At 40.3% G+C, this 15073-nt stretch overlaps 1 protein-coding gene across 1 annotated transcript in view; it reads right to left on the bottom strand.

The window, feature by feature from the left end:
• Positions 1–14679, bottom strand: part of smg5 (SMG5 nonsense mediated mRNA decay factor) — a 20295-nt gene extending 5616 nt beyond the window's left edge. The window contains exons 1-15 of the mRNA XM_046045059.1: positions 14259–14679; positions 13758–13856; positions 12508–12631; positions 10689–10845; positions 9380–9469; positions 8878–8967; positions 7849–7927; positions 7628–7753; positions 6838–6906; positions 6162–6388; positions 5671–5808; positions 4091–4990; positions 3753–3922; positions 3596–3671; positions 2522–2697 (exon numbers count right to left, since the gene is read on the bottom strand). Coding sequence (XP_045901015.1) covers positions 2522–2697; positions 3596–3671; positions 3753–3922; positions 4091–4990; positions 5671–5808; positions 6162–6388; positions 6838–6906; positions 7628–7753; positions 7849–7927; positions 8878–8967; positions 9380–9469; positions 10689–10845; positions 12508–12631; positions 13758–13856; positions 14259–14323 — 2586 coding nt within the window. The 5' untranslated portion in view covers positions 14324–14679. The remainder of the gene's footprint in view (positions 1–2521; positions 2698–3595; positions 3672–3752; positions 3923–4090; positions 4991–5670; positions 5809–6161; positions 6389–6837; positions 6907–7627; positions 7754–7848; positions 7928–8877; positions 8968–9379; positions 9470–10688; positions 10846–12507; positions 12632–13757; positions 13857–14258) is intronic.
• Between the last annotated feature and the right edge of the window lie 394 nt (positions 14680–15073).

Raw genomic sequence — 15073 nt, 5'->3', positions numbered from 1 at the left:
CAGTCACGCCCAGAGAGCCTGGTCCCAGTTACTCAAACCACTGCAGCAGCAACAACAGAGCTGCAGAGACAGAGGAAAGCAGTGTTTCCTATACATTCATTAATTTGCGGCAGCCCGCCACAATATTAACGCCGACCGCCACATACTGATTTTGTTTTAATTTTATTTTACTAGGCCTATTTAAAATCTTATTTGATTGCAGATCAGCGCCGTAGCGCATTTGCACAAAACATCCTCTCGCTTGCCTCTCCCTCATAAACACCGCAGCACAAATCTGTCCAACACAACGCTGTCAATATCCGAGACCTATGGAAGATTTTATTGGACTTTAATATTTGTAACCAACAGAAATCAATCCATAAATGTGTACTATGATGCCCAAATATCTACAAATATGTATTTTTACATTTGTGATGCGTAAAATCATATCCACAAAAATATAGAGTAACTTCTACACAAAACAGTTTTTGCACATTTGCAGATTACTTTCTGTCAATTTGTGGGTCATGTTACATTTGTAACTTCCTTTTTACACATCAGTGGAATATACACAAATATCTCACTACCCAAAACATTTATTTTTACATTTGTGTTGTGTAAAATCACATCCACAAAAATACAATGCAATTTGCAAATATGTACAATTTACTCTGAATATAAAATAAAAATGTGTGTTCAAAGTGTTATTTACACATTAGTTTCAAAAAACACCTTCATTTTTGTCATACTGCACATTGCTGCAGCTCCTCTTTTTACCCTGTGAGTTGAATGCTCTGTTTTAGCTATGGAGTGATGGATCTCACTCTTCTACAAAATCTTTGTTGGGAGTTGCACATATGCAGTACGTAGTTGAGGACTACTAGCCAATCAGAAGCAGAGTAGGGCGGGTCCTGAAAGCCGGTAAACACGGCTTTGGTTCAGCTGTATATGATGATTTTTAAAACTCTCTACATCATAGTAACAACTTTATGTCTATTGACTTACTGGAGGGTAGCTATTGTTTGGAAGGGAGAGGACGTCTCGTCACTGTGCGCTGCAGCCCACTGTGTATTTGAGGGCGTGTCTGACTAGCCGTTAGGCGAGCATTATGACGTGTGTTTTCTTGTGACGTCATAAGAAAGCAGAACTAAAGGCTGGACTACAAACAAGCTGTTTTCAGGCAGTTCAGAGCCGTGTTCTCTGGGGGAGATGGGAACTCACTTTGGGCTTTTTCACTTTGCAAACCTATTACATGCACAAAAAAGGTATATAACTCAATAAAAGGAGAGGGAAAAAAGCCAAAAAGCCTAATATGACCTCTTTAAAGAAGATAATAACAGATATACCTATATATTTTTAAATATATAAAATATACACATACCAATCACATAGTAAAGTTGCTTTAATTAATACTGTTATGTTGTATACTACTATTATGAAACCGTCACCTGATATGAGCCAGATAATCTGTAGAAGAGAAAAGCAAAAAAAAAAAAAAAAAAAAAAACACAGGTTCCTCTGGCTCCACCTAGTGCTCATGTACTCCCACAGGGAGCCATCACCTGACTCTCCTCAGCTCTGCAGGACTTTTTACTTATTGTTTTGGTTTTGTATCTCGCAACTTTATAGTTTTGGTTCAGCCCTCCAGTTCAGCTGTTTTCGGCAAAAAACAAAAAAAACTCAGATAAACCCACTGTACTCTACCTGCTCAGCACCAAACGGCATTTAGCCAAAGTTAGTGAATACCTGGTGAACACAGTGGAGCTTTTAGCAGCTAAAAGTATTTTTCTCAGGAGTTGGCAAAGAATGAAACTGGCCAGAAACATGACAAATAAATGCTAATTTGGCTCTGTGTCCACTGGATGTGTAAATAAGCAACTGTTTGCAAACATGTTTACCACAACAACTTTAACAAGGTGATAATATGTGGGCAAAAATATACATAAATGAATGCATATTAAGGATAATTTTTCATCACGGTCATTATTGACATTAAAATCAAGGGACATCAGAATTTTTTCCTCTGACAAGGAAGAGTTAGTTTGATTTAGTGATTTAGGATAAATACGATTATTTTCATTAACACTTTGTCTGCAGATTGTTTTGATTAATCAGTTAATTCTTTGGTCTATAAAATAGAGAAAAACAGCCACCACAATGTTATAAAGCCCAAAGTGATGTCATCTAACTGCTTATTTTGTCTGACCAACAGTCAAAAATGCTAAAATATTTAGTTAATTATCATAGACCAACAAAAGCAGCTTAAATGATTAGTGAGTGAGTGACTTTTACGTAAAATAGGTTTGGATTCTATGGACAGATATTTCAGTAAATTCAGTAATTACTGAGATACTGTACACTGAAAATAGTTTTGCTAAGAAGACAGTGGCTAAAGTTAAGTGTCATGACTCAACAATAATAAGCTGGTAATTTGCATTGTGGAACTGTTTCCTTTGGTGTTCTCCAGTGATTTTAACCAACAAACATCTGTAAAAGATTTAAGATTACCTGTGTCTGTGTGTGTCTGTGTGTGCGTGTGTACCTCCTGTAGGGGGGTGAGGGAAGGGTTGCGGCGAGTAAAATCAAGGCGGCGGTGAGCTACGTTGAGAGCAGGTAGGTGTCGCAGAGCCAAATCCTCAGGCAGTAGCAGACTCTGGACCAAACCGGGCTGCTCACACTCATTTAACAGTTCTGTCACGTCTGCGTTCAGACCAAGCTCTGCAGTACACACAAATAAATAAATAAACGAGCAGTAGACTCAGAGCAGTCATTAGTGTGTAAAAATCACACAGAGAGACAAAAATTCAGCGTGAGCAGAGTATTAACACTTTTTGTTAAGTGAGTGCACACAGTCCAGAGATGAGATTAGAACTCGGAGATATGGACAATAAAAATCGCTTTTGGATAATTAAATTCACATCATTACACTGCATGGACACACTTTCTCAAATTCCTTTCATTTTGTACATAAATGTGCATTATGATTTAATAATGATATGAACTGAAATAGACCAAATAATATTGATAAAAATATCCCTCATTGAAAAGAATAGGTGAACATTTTGGGAAGTCATTTGCTTTACTCTCATATCTGTGTACTGAATATAAAGCTATTTGTATAAGCTACAAATATTTGTATTGGAAACGGGTCTAAGGTTAAAAAAATCATCTCTAAAGCTCACTAATTAACAGTTATATATTGGTAGTTTCATCTGTACAAAACGACAAGTTGTGGCTTTAAAAGGTTGTTACATGCTGGAACTATTTGTTGCCCAGGCCGGTCACTTCATGGAGTCTTGTCCTTAGTGAGAGATTGCCAGGGAGTCATCGGCTTGGCAAAGAAATAGTTCTACCACGCAACACCCTTGGACAGAGCCAGGCTAGCTGTCTGCCTGTTAAGCAAAGCTAACTGCCTGCTGGCTACAGCTTTAGCTTTTTATTTAACCTACAGACATGAGAGTGGTATCAATCTACTCCTGTAAATGAGTGGTTTAGGTAATGTCTTCATCCAGTGTCTCAAAGGACATTATAGTATTAGTGGACCAAGGGGAAATAAAAATCTACTGAGCTATACAGTTAAAAAATCTCTATGCAGTGCAGTCTATCAGTAACTCACCAGCCTCGAGCATCTTGCTGCCATCTGGTAGCAGGTTGAGCAGCACAGACAGCCGGTTCCACAGGCTTTGAGAACTCTGCAGAGAGACCCAGTTTGTTCAATATTCTCCTACAATGTTATTGTCTCATAAACAACACACAACAATCTGCCCCCTCACCTGTGCACACATGAGGATAATGTCGGTGTTTGTCCTTAGCCAATCAATAAAGACCTTCACAACCTGGATCAACCCCTGATTGGTCAGAATCTCCAGCTTCTCTAAAAGGGTTTTCTCACTATGTACTGACTGAGTACTGTGTTGGCTGTCTTCCGAGTCAGAGCCTATGTCTAAAGGAGGTGACACAATGACAAACAAGAAAGACAAGTTGATTTCAACATTTGAGTCCTTTGGGAATCAATTTAAAAAAAGAACAGATTTTCAAGAAAACATCCACAGTAAGGAAAAAAAAACAAACAAAACACAAAAATGTTTCACTGAGGCAAAAAACACATTACCATTGTCATTGGTTCCATTGGCAGTACCAGGGTTCATATCGCAGGGTGAATCCCCAGGAGGAGGGGGTGTCTCTTGGGAGGGGGGAGCAGAGGTGTCAGTAGGGGTGGGAATACCAGAAGAAGATGAGGCTTGAGGCCTCAGCAACATGTTGCTGAAGGTTGGCGCCAGGCGGAAGCAGCGTTTTGCCTGGAAGAGTTGCGAGGACATGGCCTGGAGGTTACTGCTGATGCTGGCGTCACTGGGCATGAGAGGCCCGTTAGTGGTCGGAGGTGTATCACCGTCCCTGTCGCCTCCTTCTTCCTTGGGTTGGTCTTCATCTTCCTCCTGGTGATCCCGTGCCCGACCCTCCAAGTTGTCCGAGTTTTCTGTGTCCTCTATGTCTTCCAGGTCTGAGCGAGACTCCTGGCTGTTCATGTCAGAGTCCGTCTCTACATCAAATGCCGTTCCTCCTTCTTCCTCCTCTTCCTCTGAGCCACTCCCCCAGCTGCCCTCCTCACCCAGGGGGTCTTTCCTAGTCTCCTTCCTGACCGACGGAGGATTGGGCGGAGTTCCTGTCGCCGTGCCACCTGCTGAATCAGCGTGACCCCTCCTCTCATCGTCATCATCTTCTTCGCTTTCAAAGCCTTCACTAAGGTCGCTTTCATCCTCTCCTTGAGCGTCCTTGCGGCCACAGCGGCGCCGGCGAAGTCTAGAAAGGCGGGTGTACTTCTTTTTCTGTCTCTGTTTCTCTTCTTCCAACTTGCACTGTTCTTCCACACTGCCCTGCTTTTTGCTGTGAACCCTTTCACCGCCATCTTCATCCTTCTCCTCATCTTCTTGCTCTACGGAGCCATTCTGCAGAGGCTTCTCATCACAGCAATCTTTCGGTGGAGCTGACATATCCCTCACCTCCAGGTCATCTAGATAAAAGAAGAAAATCACTGCCTTTCTTGTCTTCATTCAGGTTGTTCCAACTACATATTTCACATTACAGAACTGGGTTATCCTTGAAAGAGCATGTCAGAAAGACTGAATAAATATGCTGAACTTTAAATTGCTCTTGACTTGTAAAAACCTACTGCTGTAGTTCTCCCAAAAGAATAAATTTTAAACCACAAAAGGGCAGCATTTTAAACCTGAAAGATAAGGTAATAATCACCAGAGGCCCCACGATACGATGATATCACAATATTTATGTCACAATGCAATATTATTGCGATTTTAAACATATTGCGATGTATTGGAATTTATTACTTTTTTCCAACTTTAAATTGTGTCTCCAAAGGAAAACTCGTTTTCTAGTGGACTGAAAAAGTAAATGATTTTATTATTAAAGTACGAAAAAGTAAAATTCTCATCGATACATGGCATCCATGTTTCGATACAGTATTTCCACGGAAAATATTGTGATACTATGCTATTTTGATTCCCCCCACCCCTACTGAAAGATGTTGCAAATGAGGATACACTGGGACTGACACATTAATCTAGAGATTTCCTATACTAGGCTGTGCTGCCTTATGAGGATTTTTTTTTAGCCTTGAACTAACTTTTATTTGCATTTGTGTTCCTTTCCCTTTTCAGAAGGATCTCCTCTCACCTGTGATGTCAGTGTTAAGTGGAGGCACCTGGCCCTCTGCCTCCTCCAGTTCAGCTTGCAGACGGATGTTGACATGGTTCACCAGATGGGAGAACAGTGCCAGAGTAAAAGCTATGGATGCACTGTACTGCTTCGATCCTAAAAGACACAATACAGAAAAAACCCAAACAAAACACATTTACATTTGAAAAATTTACTTCTTCCGTTTCATATCAACAAAGCTCCTGCCGAAGATCATTGCTACAATACAGCATTCCCCACTGTGGTACTAATTATTTACAGATAAAAGTTAAGAGCCCGACCAATAAATCAGCCAATATTAGCACATTGCACATGTATCGGTGTCAGTGCAGAGGTCAGCTGATAAAATTACAAGAAATGAAGTACAGAAATGCCAACAATGTGTTTTGAAACAGTGTCACCATTCTAGTTTGTCTGCCTGTAATTATTACAATCCTTATCTCATCATGATATATCCCACTAACACTAACCTCCCCTCTTCAGGCTGTGCACCACCATCAGACAAGTGACCACCATCTTGAAGACGAGGGTGTCGGGCAGCACAGGGTAGGAGCTGTCGGCGTGCTGCTGCTCCTCCTCCTCCTCGCTGGGGGAGTGGTGAGCACTGCCATGTGTGGGTGGCGGCAGGTAGAACAGCACCAGGTTGAAGTCCTCCAGCACTGACTGGCAGAGTGATGTCAGCTCGGTCTCCAAAAGACTACATACAGAGAGAGTGAGAGAATGGCAAGCAACATAATGAAGATGAAAGATGCACTAAAAATAAATGGCGAACACAACTTAATGTATTATCGACGGATAACACTCATGCTCAAGACCATTTTGTTGTTTATACATTTTACAGACAGTAAACGCTTTGCCTGCGATCACGTTGTGAACCATGTTGTGTCCGCTGGATTCTGCTGACCTCCGTTCAAACCAAATATTTGACTTTGATATAGTGGTGCAGGTAAGAGGTTAGATACTACGGATTCATTTGACAATCATTAAACATTTATAACAGACTGTGATCATCTTGTCTTAACATACACAGAAGGGTTAAGGATTAAAAATACAGTAAAGCCTTAAGGTTTATTTCCACTGTGGACTAAAACACCAGATGAGCAGCGTGATGCAAGACAGGAGATGAGTGACAGCACAGGCACGTACCTGTTCTTGGGCTGCAGCAGGCTCTGAAGGTACATGAAGCTCACCAGGAGGCGTTTAATGTCTTTTGATCTACAGAAAAAAAAAAAAATCAGAGCAAACTGATGGCAACCATAGTTTAAAGATGTTTGTATTTTTTTTTGACCAAAGCAGATCAATCCATTTAATACTTTTCATGTTTTAGCCACACCTGTGCATGTGCTAAAATAACCCAAGCAAAACATGTTTTTATCAAAACGGTGGTGTGTTGAATGTCCTGTTGCATGGTGTTGGTACTGTATTACTGCTTTTACTGCCATTATGGGTCTTCTGAGCAATTTTCTGAGAAAATTTTAAATACATTTGCAGAGAATAGTTTCAACATTTTGGGAAATATGCTGAAATAATATCTTTTTTAGCTGAGTGTAAGATGAGAAGATGGACACCACTCACGTCCATACGCTAAATATGAAATTTGAGCCAGCAGTGTGGTGTCAAGCTCCTCATCTAACTCTTGGCAAGAAATCCAAAAAGCTTATTTCCCCATAATGTGAATAATAGATGTGATACATTTATGATAGTACATAATATTTTCAATTTGTCACTATTTCATAGGTAAATATAGTGTATACCCACTATACCCTCCTTCTACACACCAGGGATTCTCTCTTACAATGCACTGGGATTGATCAACTTTTGTTTTACCCACACCTCTCACAGGATTTTTTTGGACTAGAAATGTTATAGTAGAAGTCATATTTTCCTGTGTGCAGAGAGTTTTCAGACATTCTGAAATCCTGTGAATCCTTCTCACCTTTGTCGAGATGGAGACAGCTTCTTCATTTCCTGCTTTTTCACTTGGTGGTACATCTTGGCAGCTTTGTCAAACAGGCGCTTCAGGTTGCCATAGGCACCCTCAAAGGGGGCATCAGATTGGATGCTAGCACAGATGAAATATCTGTTAAGTCTCTTAACTTATTGTGCTGTGGTTTAATAGTTTACATCATATTTTAATTGTACATAAACATTCCTCACCAGCGTAGGTAGTAATAAGTTGCTTCAACATTGTAGAACTTGCTCCCTGCCAGTGTGCCCAGTTGGTTAAAAGGCATTCCTGCAGACAGGTGGATGAAGAAGTGGGTAGATTTTAGGGTAAAAGTTAACATTTATTCTTGGAGTTGCCTGATGTGGACTGAGAATCATATCTCAATCTGAAAAATAAAGATGATACGTGTACATTTTATAACAACAAACGAAAGTATAGGAAAACGTAAGTTGAACTGACATAGGCAGCGGCTGCGCTGCGGTTTGTCCGCCGTCAACTCATACTGAGGTTTTTTCAGCAGCGGAGCGTTGGGGTGTGCCCTATGTTTTTGACATGTTGTTAATTTGTCATTTTGGGTGCTTCAACTACAAAAAACAGCTCTCTGTGAACCCAATACATTTCCCACATGGAGAATTTCAGAATAAGAGCGTTTTGCCTGCCTGATTTTGCTGACCAGTTGTCCATTTTTGTGCTTCTACCATAGTTAAGTCAGCTACAAAGTTAAATTGTTTCTTTTTTGTCTCTTTTAACTGTGTTTATTGTTGATATACGAACGGGAGTCTGCACTGGGTTTTGTTAATAAAATCAACCGGATTCTCTATGCCGTTCTGTGTCCGACTTCCTGCCTGGTGCATCTGCTCTTTACTGCTTGATGCCGCATCCATCAGAAATTGACTGGCAGTGAATATTGAACTTTAGCCAACTTAAAACAAACAAAGACATCGCAAATCAAATCGGAATCCTGGCAGAAAAGTCACAATAACATTTTCTCCCCCAAATCGTTCAGCTCTAAAATAAATGTAGAATTGCAAGTTAGACAGTGTGCAGGAGTTTATTTGCAGTGATTGTTGTTGGCTACAAAAGTAAATCACATCTGATGAAAGCATTTCACCAGCTTTTTAGAAAGAAAGTATTCTTGCCACTCTTCCGGCCAAGACAACACAAATCTGACCAGGTCCTCCCTGGCCACGGGAACAGCAAGGTGCTCTGCTAAAGAATTTTACATTACAGTCACTCACCTACGTGTGGCATGACAGACAGGGCCTGGTGGTAAAACCTTTCTGCCAGCTGTTCAGCCTCCACTCCAGCAAGTTCATTCTGATAACGGGCTGCAGAGGAAACAAACATTCAGACAACAACAAAAATAAATAAATAAATAAACAAAATAAACACTTCCATTACTTATGAACTAAATAGAACCACAGCAACAAAAAACCTCAATAGGGGATGAAAAAAAAAAAAAAGGACATAAACGCCTAAACAAAAGTCATTAACTTTGGCTAAAATATGAGTTTTCTATAAATGTTCAGTGATTCATTTCAAATTTTTGTTTATTTGTCAAAGGCAAAATATCTCTATATCACATAAGTCTAAACCCACCAAACAGCCTCCTGTCAATTATACTCTGTAGTTAAGCCAAAATTTCCCACGCTGAATGACACACACACACATGCTGTCTCACACCTCTACAAGCTGGGTAGAGAGATGCACTAATTGCATACTCTATTATCATGTTATTACCTAGATCTCCAAGGTAGACCAGACAGCGATGACAAGCCATCTGTGCCCACTCCATCTCCTTGGGGGTGGCTGACACTGGTTTCTTTCGGCCTGCAAGGAATAATTATACAATGTTTGTTTCCCCCCCCATTTCATTTCAAGCATTTAGCTGATGCACTTACCCTAAATGACATGGAGTTATGTAACAAAAGAACAAGCTTAAATTCCAGCAAAGCAACAACTTGCAAAAACCAGAGTGCAAGAATGTTAGAGACAGAAGGCATGGTTTCTCTGTCCCTAAGGTTTTAATGTCCAAAAGTGCTTTTGTTTTAGCTGGCCAAGAAGAAACTATGTATTTGTTATATTTCTTGATAAGATAAATGTTTACTTCATGCAGGAAGACAGGATTACAGGCCTTGTTTACCCCAGTATTTTAGCCCGTTAAGGATCCGAGTGGATCTCAATCTCTATGTACATGAAATCTGTGCAGTGTGTTTGAACAAAAAGAGAAATTATCAAACCATAGAGTGGAGAACAAGCTCATCCAAGTCAGACGACAAGTACTGGCTGCAAACTGCCTGTTTGTATGTATGTTCTGACAATAGACTACCTTGGCACTTCTCCACATATTAGTCTGCTTTGCATAGTGCAAGGGAACACTGACATCTGATACGGACTGAATTTAGAATATAGACACATAAACACCCTTGTGTAAATGCAATGGTGTGATCTCACTGTTCATTAACTGAAGAGTCAAAGTACATTTGAATACCAGCTGTAAATGACATCTAACCTTTCCATGGACCCTTCCAGAGAGTTTGTGCAGTTTAAATATTTAATCCATGACTTTCAAAACACTCATAATACCACATTAAATGAGATTTACACACATTTCACAATAAAAGCTAATCTGATGGTGCAAAGATGGTGAAAAAAAGAGCTTTGGGTCTGTGGATTTAAGTTCATTTCTCACAAGACCAGAACGCATTAAAACTATATTGTAAAAACATCATCACAGCAAACATTTTCTGTTACTGTAGGAAAAGGACAAATTAACAATGGCTCCGTCTTATTCTAGTGCTCTAGTAAGACATTAAAGTGAGTCAGCATGCACAATACCAAGATCCTGAAACTGTTGCCGCTAACCAGAATTTATCCATCATTGATTTCATAATAAACACCTGTGCTTTTCTCAGTGTGACATGTCAAAACGTCTTCAGTGAAAAAGGATGAAGTAAATGTTTTAAATATGGACAAGCATACATGTGAATGTTGCACATCCTGCTTGTGTGCTGTGTCTGTATGTGAATTAGTGTTGTGCACATCTGACCGATCAATGGGTCTGTGACGTGGGTCCAGTCAATGCAGTCCTGCAGCTCTAGCTGGTAATGTGACTGGATGTAGAGCAGCAGGTGCTGGTAGAAACCCACTCCGGCGATCAGGTGTGTCCGGTAGGCACACTCAAGAGCGCTGCGACTGTGGATGTGCTACAAAGGAGGAACGAGAAACATAAGAGTGGACACAAGACATTTGTGATATGACCAGAAGAAGAAATAGGATCTACGTAGCATACATATTGTAGTTTACAATGGGCATCAAAAAGGCACAAAAGCATGGAACACTAAAATATATTGTATTATGTATAAAAATGACAAGCAATGGACATTTGATGCAAAAGAAACTGGTTAAAAAATAAAACCACTACAAAGAAAGAAAACTAGAAAGACAGTTTCAATAGGCAGACAAATTAATTAATTTTATGGGCGTAGTTGAACTTTTATGAGAGTATTCCACAGAGTACTTAAAACATATAGACTATATAAAAGAAGTGGACGTAGTCATCGTGACGTCAGCTGTTGGTTTGTGGATTGTGGTTTTGAAGCGTGGCACCGCCATGTTGATTTTTTTACAACCAGGAAGTGACCATATTTGGACGAGACGGTGGAGCTAACGGCCGTGTGCGGAGCTAGCTCGCTTGCTTAGCTAGGTGCATGTGTAATTCGCGTTAACTGTCATTTTAACAGGGCTGATGGCTTTGTCTATCGAACAACAGTCTTAAAACTAAATGTACTCACCAGAGAAAGTGAACAGTCAACCCATGCATTCTTCTTCCTTGTCAGAACAAGATCTATGGCCTACATTACCCACTATGCAACTAACTACAGTTTGTTTGGAGAGGCAGTCTTTCTTTCTCGCCACCTGCTCTGCATCAAGTCACATCCTACTGTGCTGTGAAAGGCTAGTAATTGTTACTTCAATGTGTCCTTTTGATTGGATGACAGATGTGAGCGCAGCAATGCCTCTATGATGATAGTGATCCTTGGTGTTCCTTCGACTGTCACTTATTGCATTCATTTTCTAGTTGGTCTTTAATATGAAATAGAAAAGATCTGATTAGTTAATTTACCACACTGACACTAATACTTTTGAGGGGCATACATGAGATAACAGATAACACGAATAGCCTTTTCCATAGATAAAACAACAAATTTTTTTAATTTTAAATGCTTAAATTTTAAATAAGCCTTAATTAGAGAGCTACAGAGATCGGGTGAGCCCATTTCTTTATAACTCCACACCACCCCAAATTGTTTCTATTGTCAGCCTTAACCAACACCGACTCAAGTGACATCACGTGAGGCAATTCATAAGATTTCGCACAGTTCTGCAATGTTTTTCCCGCATACCACCTACAACCTGTAATCAGACTGATGTGTGAATTTGTTTATGTTCCCCTTCAAGAAGAGATGCCTCGCCAAACAAATGTGCAACAAAATACTAAAGCGCAGACTGCTGACGAACATCAATTGTTTTTAGGATTTGAATCACTCTAGATTATCTTATTTCTATGTTTAAAACAGAATTCAGTGCAGAAATGGTTAGGCTATATTTAATAAGATAAATAATGTTGTTGGTCAAATATTAGAGCAAAGTGCCAAAAGTTTTTTAGGGTTCCACCAGGACCACCCATGGATAACATGGACACACTCTGAGGTTGCATTACCCACCAGTGTCCCGAAAATGGCAGATGTCATAGCTGAGATGACCTTTAAGTGGCAGCTAGGCTGTCAAGTCAGCTAGCAAAAGAAACACTGGTTGACTAACATGCAAAGAGGATTTTTTCCCCTCACAACTGTAGGACCATTTACCTTCTTGTTGGTCTTGATAACCTGGATGACCTCATAGTAAACCTTCCTCCAGAGCAGCTCCTCAGCCTTACGGCCGTAATCAACTGGATGGAGAAACATCAACTTTACACAAAGTTCCCTCAGCCTGAAAACACACAGAAAGAATAACAAATTCACACAGGTATAAGGAGGTACTTGGGTCACTAGTTTGACAAGTGGACTTATGAGTAAATCTAGTTTCACTTGCTTGGTGGGGATACACAGAACAGAAACACCTAGCAAAGATACAAACTTGATGGTGGACATTTTTTAATGATTAATCGAGTCAGTCATCGGCAGATTAATCAACAATGAAAATAACCATTATTTGCAGCATTAATTTATAGACACTACATCCATGAAAATCATCCTAAAATGTATGCAAAAGAATCTAGTCACTTGTGTCATGTTCAGAAGTTGTCAGGGATGCATATGCCCTTCTATTGTAGTTTAAATACACATGCAACAAACAATTAATTGACAAATCTTACTTTTTTGATTAATGGCTTGGTCTACAAAATGTCAGAAAATAGTCCATTATAATTTCCTAGAGCCCAATGTGATGTTTACTTGTCAGACCAACAGTCAAAAAAAAACAAATTAACCAGTTATCAAAGTGGTTACAGATTAATTTTCTGTCTAATTGATTTATTACCTATTGGCTTAAGCTGTGCATGCAGCCCTGACCGCAATGGAGTCTAGCTCCCAAGACAGTCCCTCAGCAGAATGATATACAATATCCTCTGTCTCAACATCTGCATAGACACATGTTCAAGCCTCTTTCACATATTTACCTCTAACCTTCTCTTTTTGCGGTTTTGGTTCATTGCATCCAGTTTATTTGTTTAATCTTGGTGGAGATTACAATTTTTCACAGGTAGAGTCAAATGACCAAAGTGACGCATAGGTCAGTTTGAATACATTAGACATGTTTCCAAAGGTAAGTGTGAACTGGAATGGACAATTTTGGATACAGAATACCACGTCTGAACAGATTCTATGCACTCACAGAGATGCTGTGCGGTGTAGTCAATAGAACATGCAGAACAATAGAGAGGTTGTCTTATCAGCCAAATGAACTGGAGGTGAGCCACCAGAAACTGGTTGATGGCTTTAAATTCACACAGTTCAGAACAACTGACCAGATGACACTCAGATTGCATGCAGATTATAAGGTTTACCACAAAGTTTTACACTCCTTTCACACACAGTGCTGTGACACCTGGACATACTTGTTGCGAAGACTGATGTTCTCCGGCTTGAAGACCTCTCTGTAGGATGCCTTGCTGCCGATGATGATATCCAGCTTGTGCACAGACTCCACCACAGCCCTGAGTAGCGTTGGGCACAGAAAGCATGAGCATTTAGATTAAGTTAGATTCTCAAATACAGCGGGCTAACTTACAATGCTAGCAACCAAATTCCTTCCAGTTTCATTTCTTTGTAACAAGGGCGGTAATGATAAATAACGTTACAGCTAGCATTAGATCATTGATAAGCTAACAGAAGCTACATTTCCTCAAAGCAAGACTGCCCGTTCAGAGCCGGTATTATACTGACAACTATGCAGGGATGTTGGGCTACTCTTTGTCGCGACATCTTGAATGGAAGAACAGGTGAACCCTTTCTTGTGATAGCAAACATTAATTGGTTAACGTTAGCGCTAAGTTAGCCAGCACATAACGTTCAATTAGCACCTTGGTTAGCTACGCAAAACGGCCTCGCCAACTTACCTGTAAAGTCGCTTGATGAGAAGGACTTTCGCCTCTGGCTCGCTGTCCTGCCCCGGTCCGCTCATATTAGCAAGAAGCCAGTTGTTTGATCACACGCTCCAGCGTTTAGTCCCCTTTTCCTTCAGCCCTCCTGACACACAGTTGTCAGGGCTACTCGGGGTTGTTCCCCGGCAGTGACAACCGTGTTGATAGCCAGCTAGCGCTAGCTATCACGGTAGTGGTAGCTTTCCTCCCTTTCCCTCCGAGTCTCTTTCGTTTCTTATACCCTTTGGCAAGACCCCCTCAACCCATCCGTTCTGAAAACCGGGTTGGAGGGGGTGCCCAGTACTTTACGCTCTTCCTAGTCAGCTGAAACGCTCTGATATGCTTCCTGTGTTGTTCCCTGTTCCAGCCATCGCTACGAAGGCGGCCATTATTTCTATCAGGCAGTAACCGCCTGAATACCGCGAGACTACAGAACATTATCACCAGATTAAAGCGGCTGTTGCCAGGTAGTCTGAAAATCCCCCATTTGCAAACATCATGATGAAAACATTTCCTGCCTTTTTTGAAAGAAAAAAAGAAAAAGAAAAAAAAAATATATATATATATATAAATTACTTTTTATCTAGCACATCTATTGCTTGTGAGAGGGGCAATAAAGCTGGTAAATCATTTTAGTAGTTTGTGAGATGGGAGAAATCCTACCCTTTTCTGGGGATTTGTTTCTGGATTCATCATTTATGACTTACTTACATTATGTATATATCATGTTCCCTCTCATTATTATAATCTTGCTCCCCTCACTCCCACGTGTTATTTGGACTACCTCTCAC

The sequence above is a fragment of the Micropterus dolomieu genome, linkage group LG03 (assembly GCF_021292245.1).
Source record: "Micropterus dolomieu isolate WLL.071019.BEF.003 ecotype Adirondacks linkage group LG03, ASM2129224v1, whole genome shotgun sequence".
Taxonomy (NCBI): Eukaryota; Metazoa; Chordata; class Actinopteri; order Centrarchiformes; family Centrarchidae; genus Micropterus; species Micropterus dolomieu.
The sequence above is the reverse complement of the archived record's forward strand: the minus strand, read 5'-3'. Positions and strand labels throughout refer to the sequence as shown.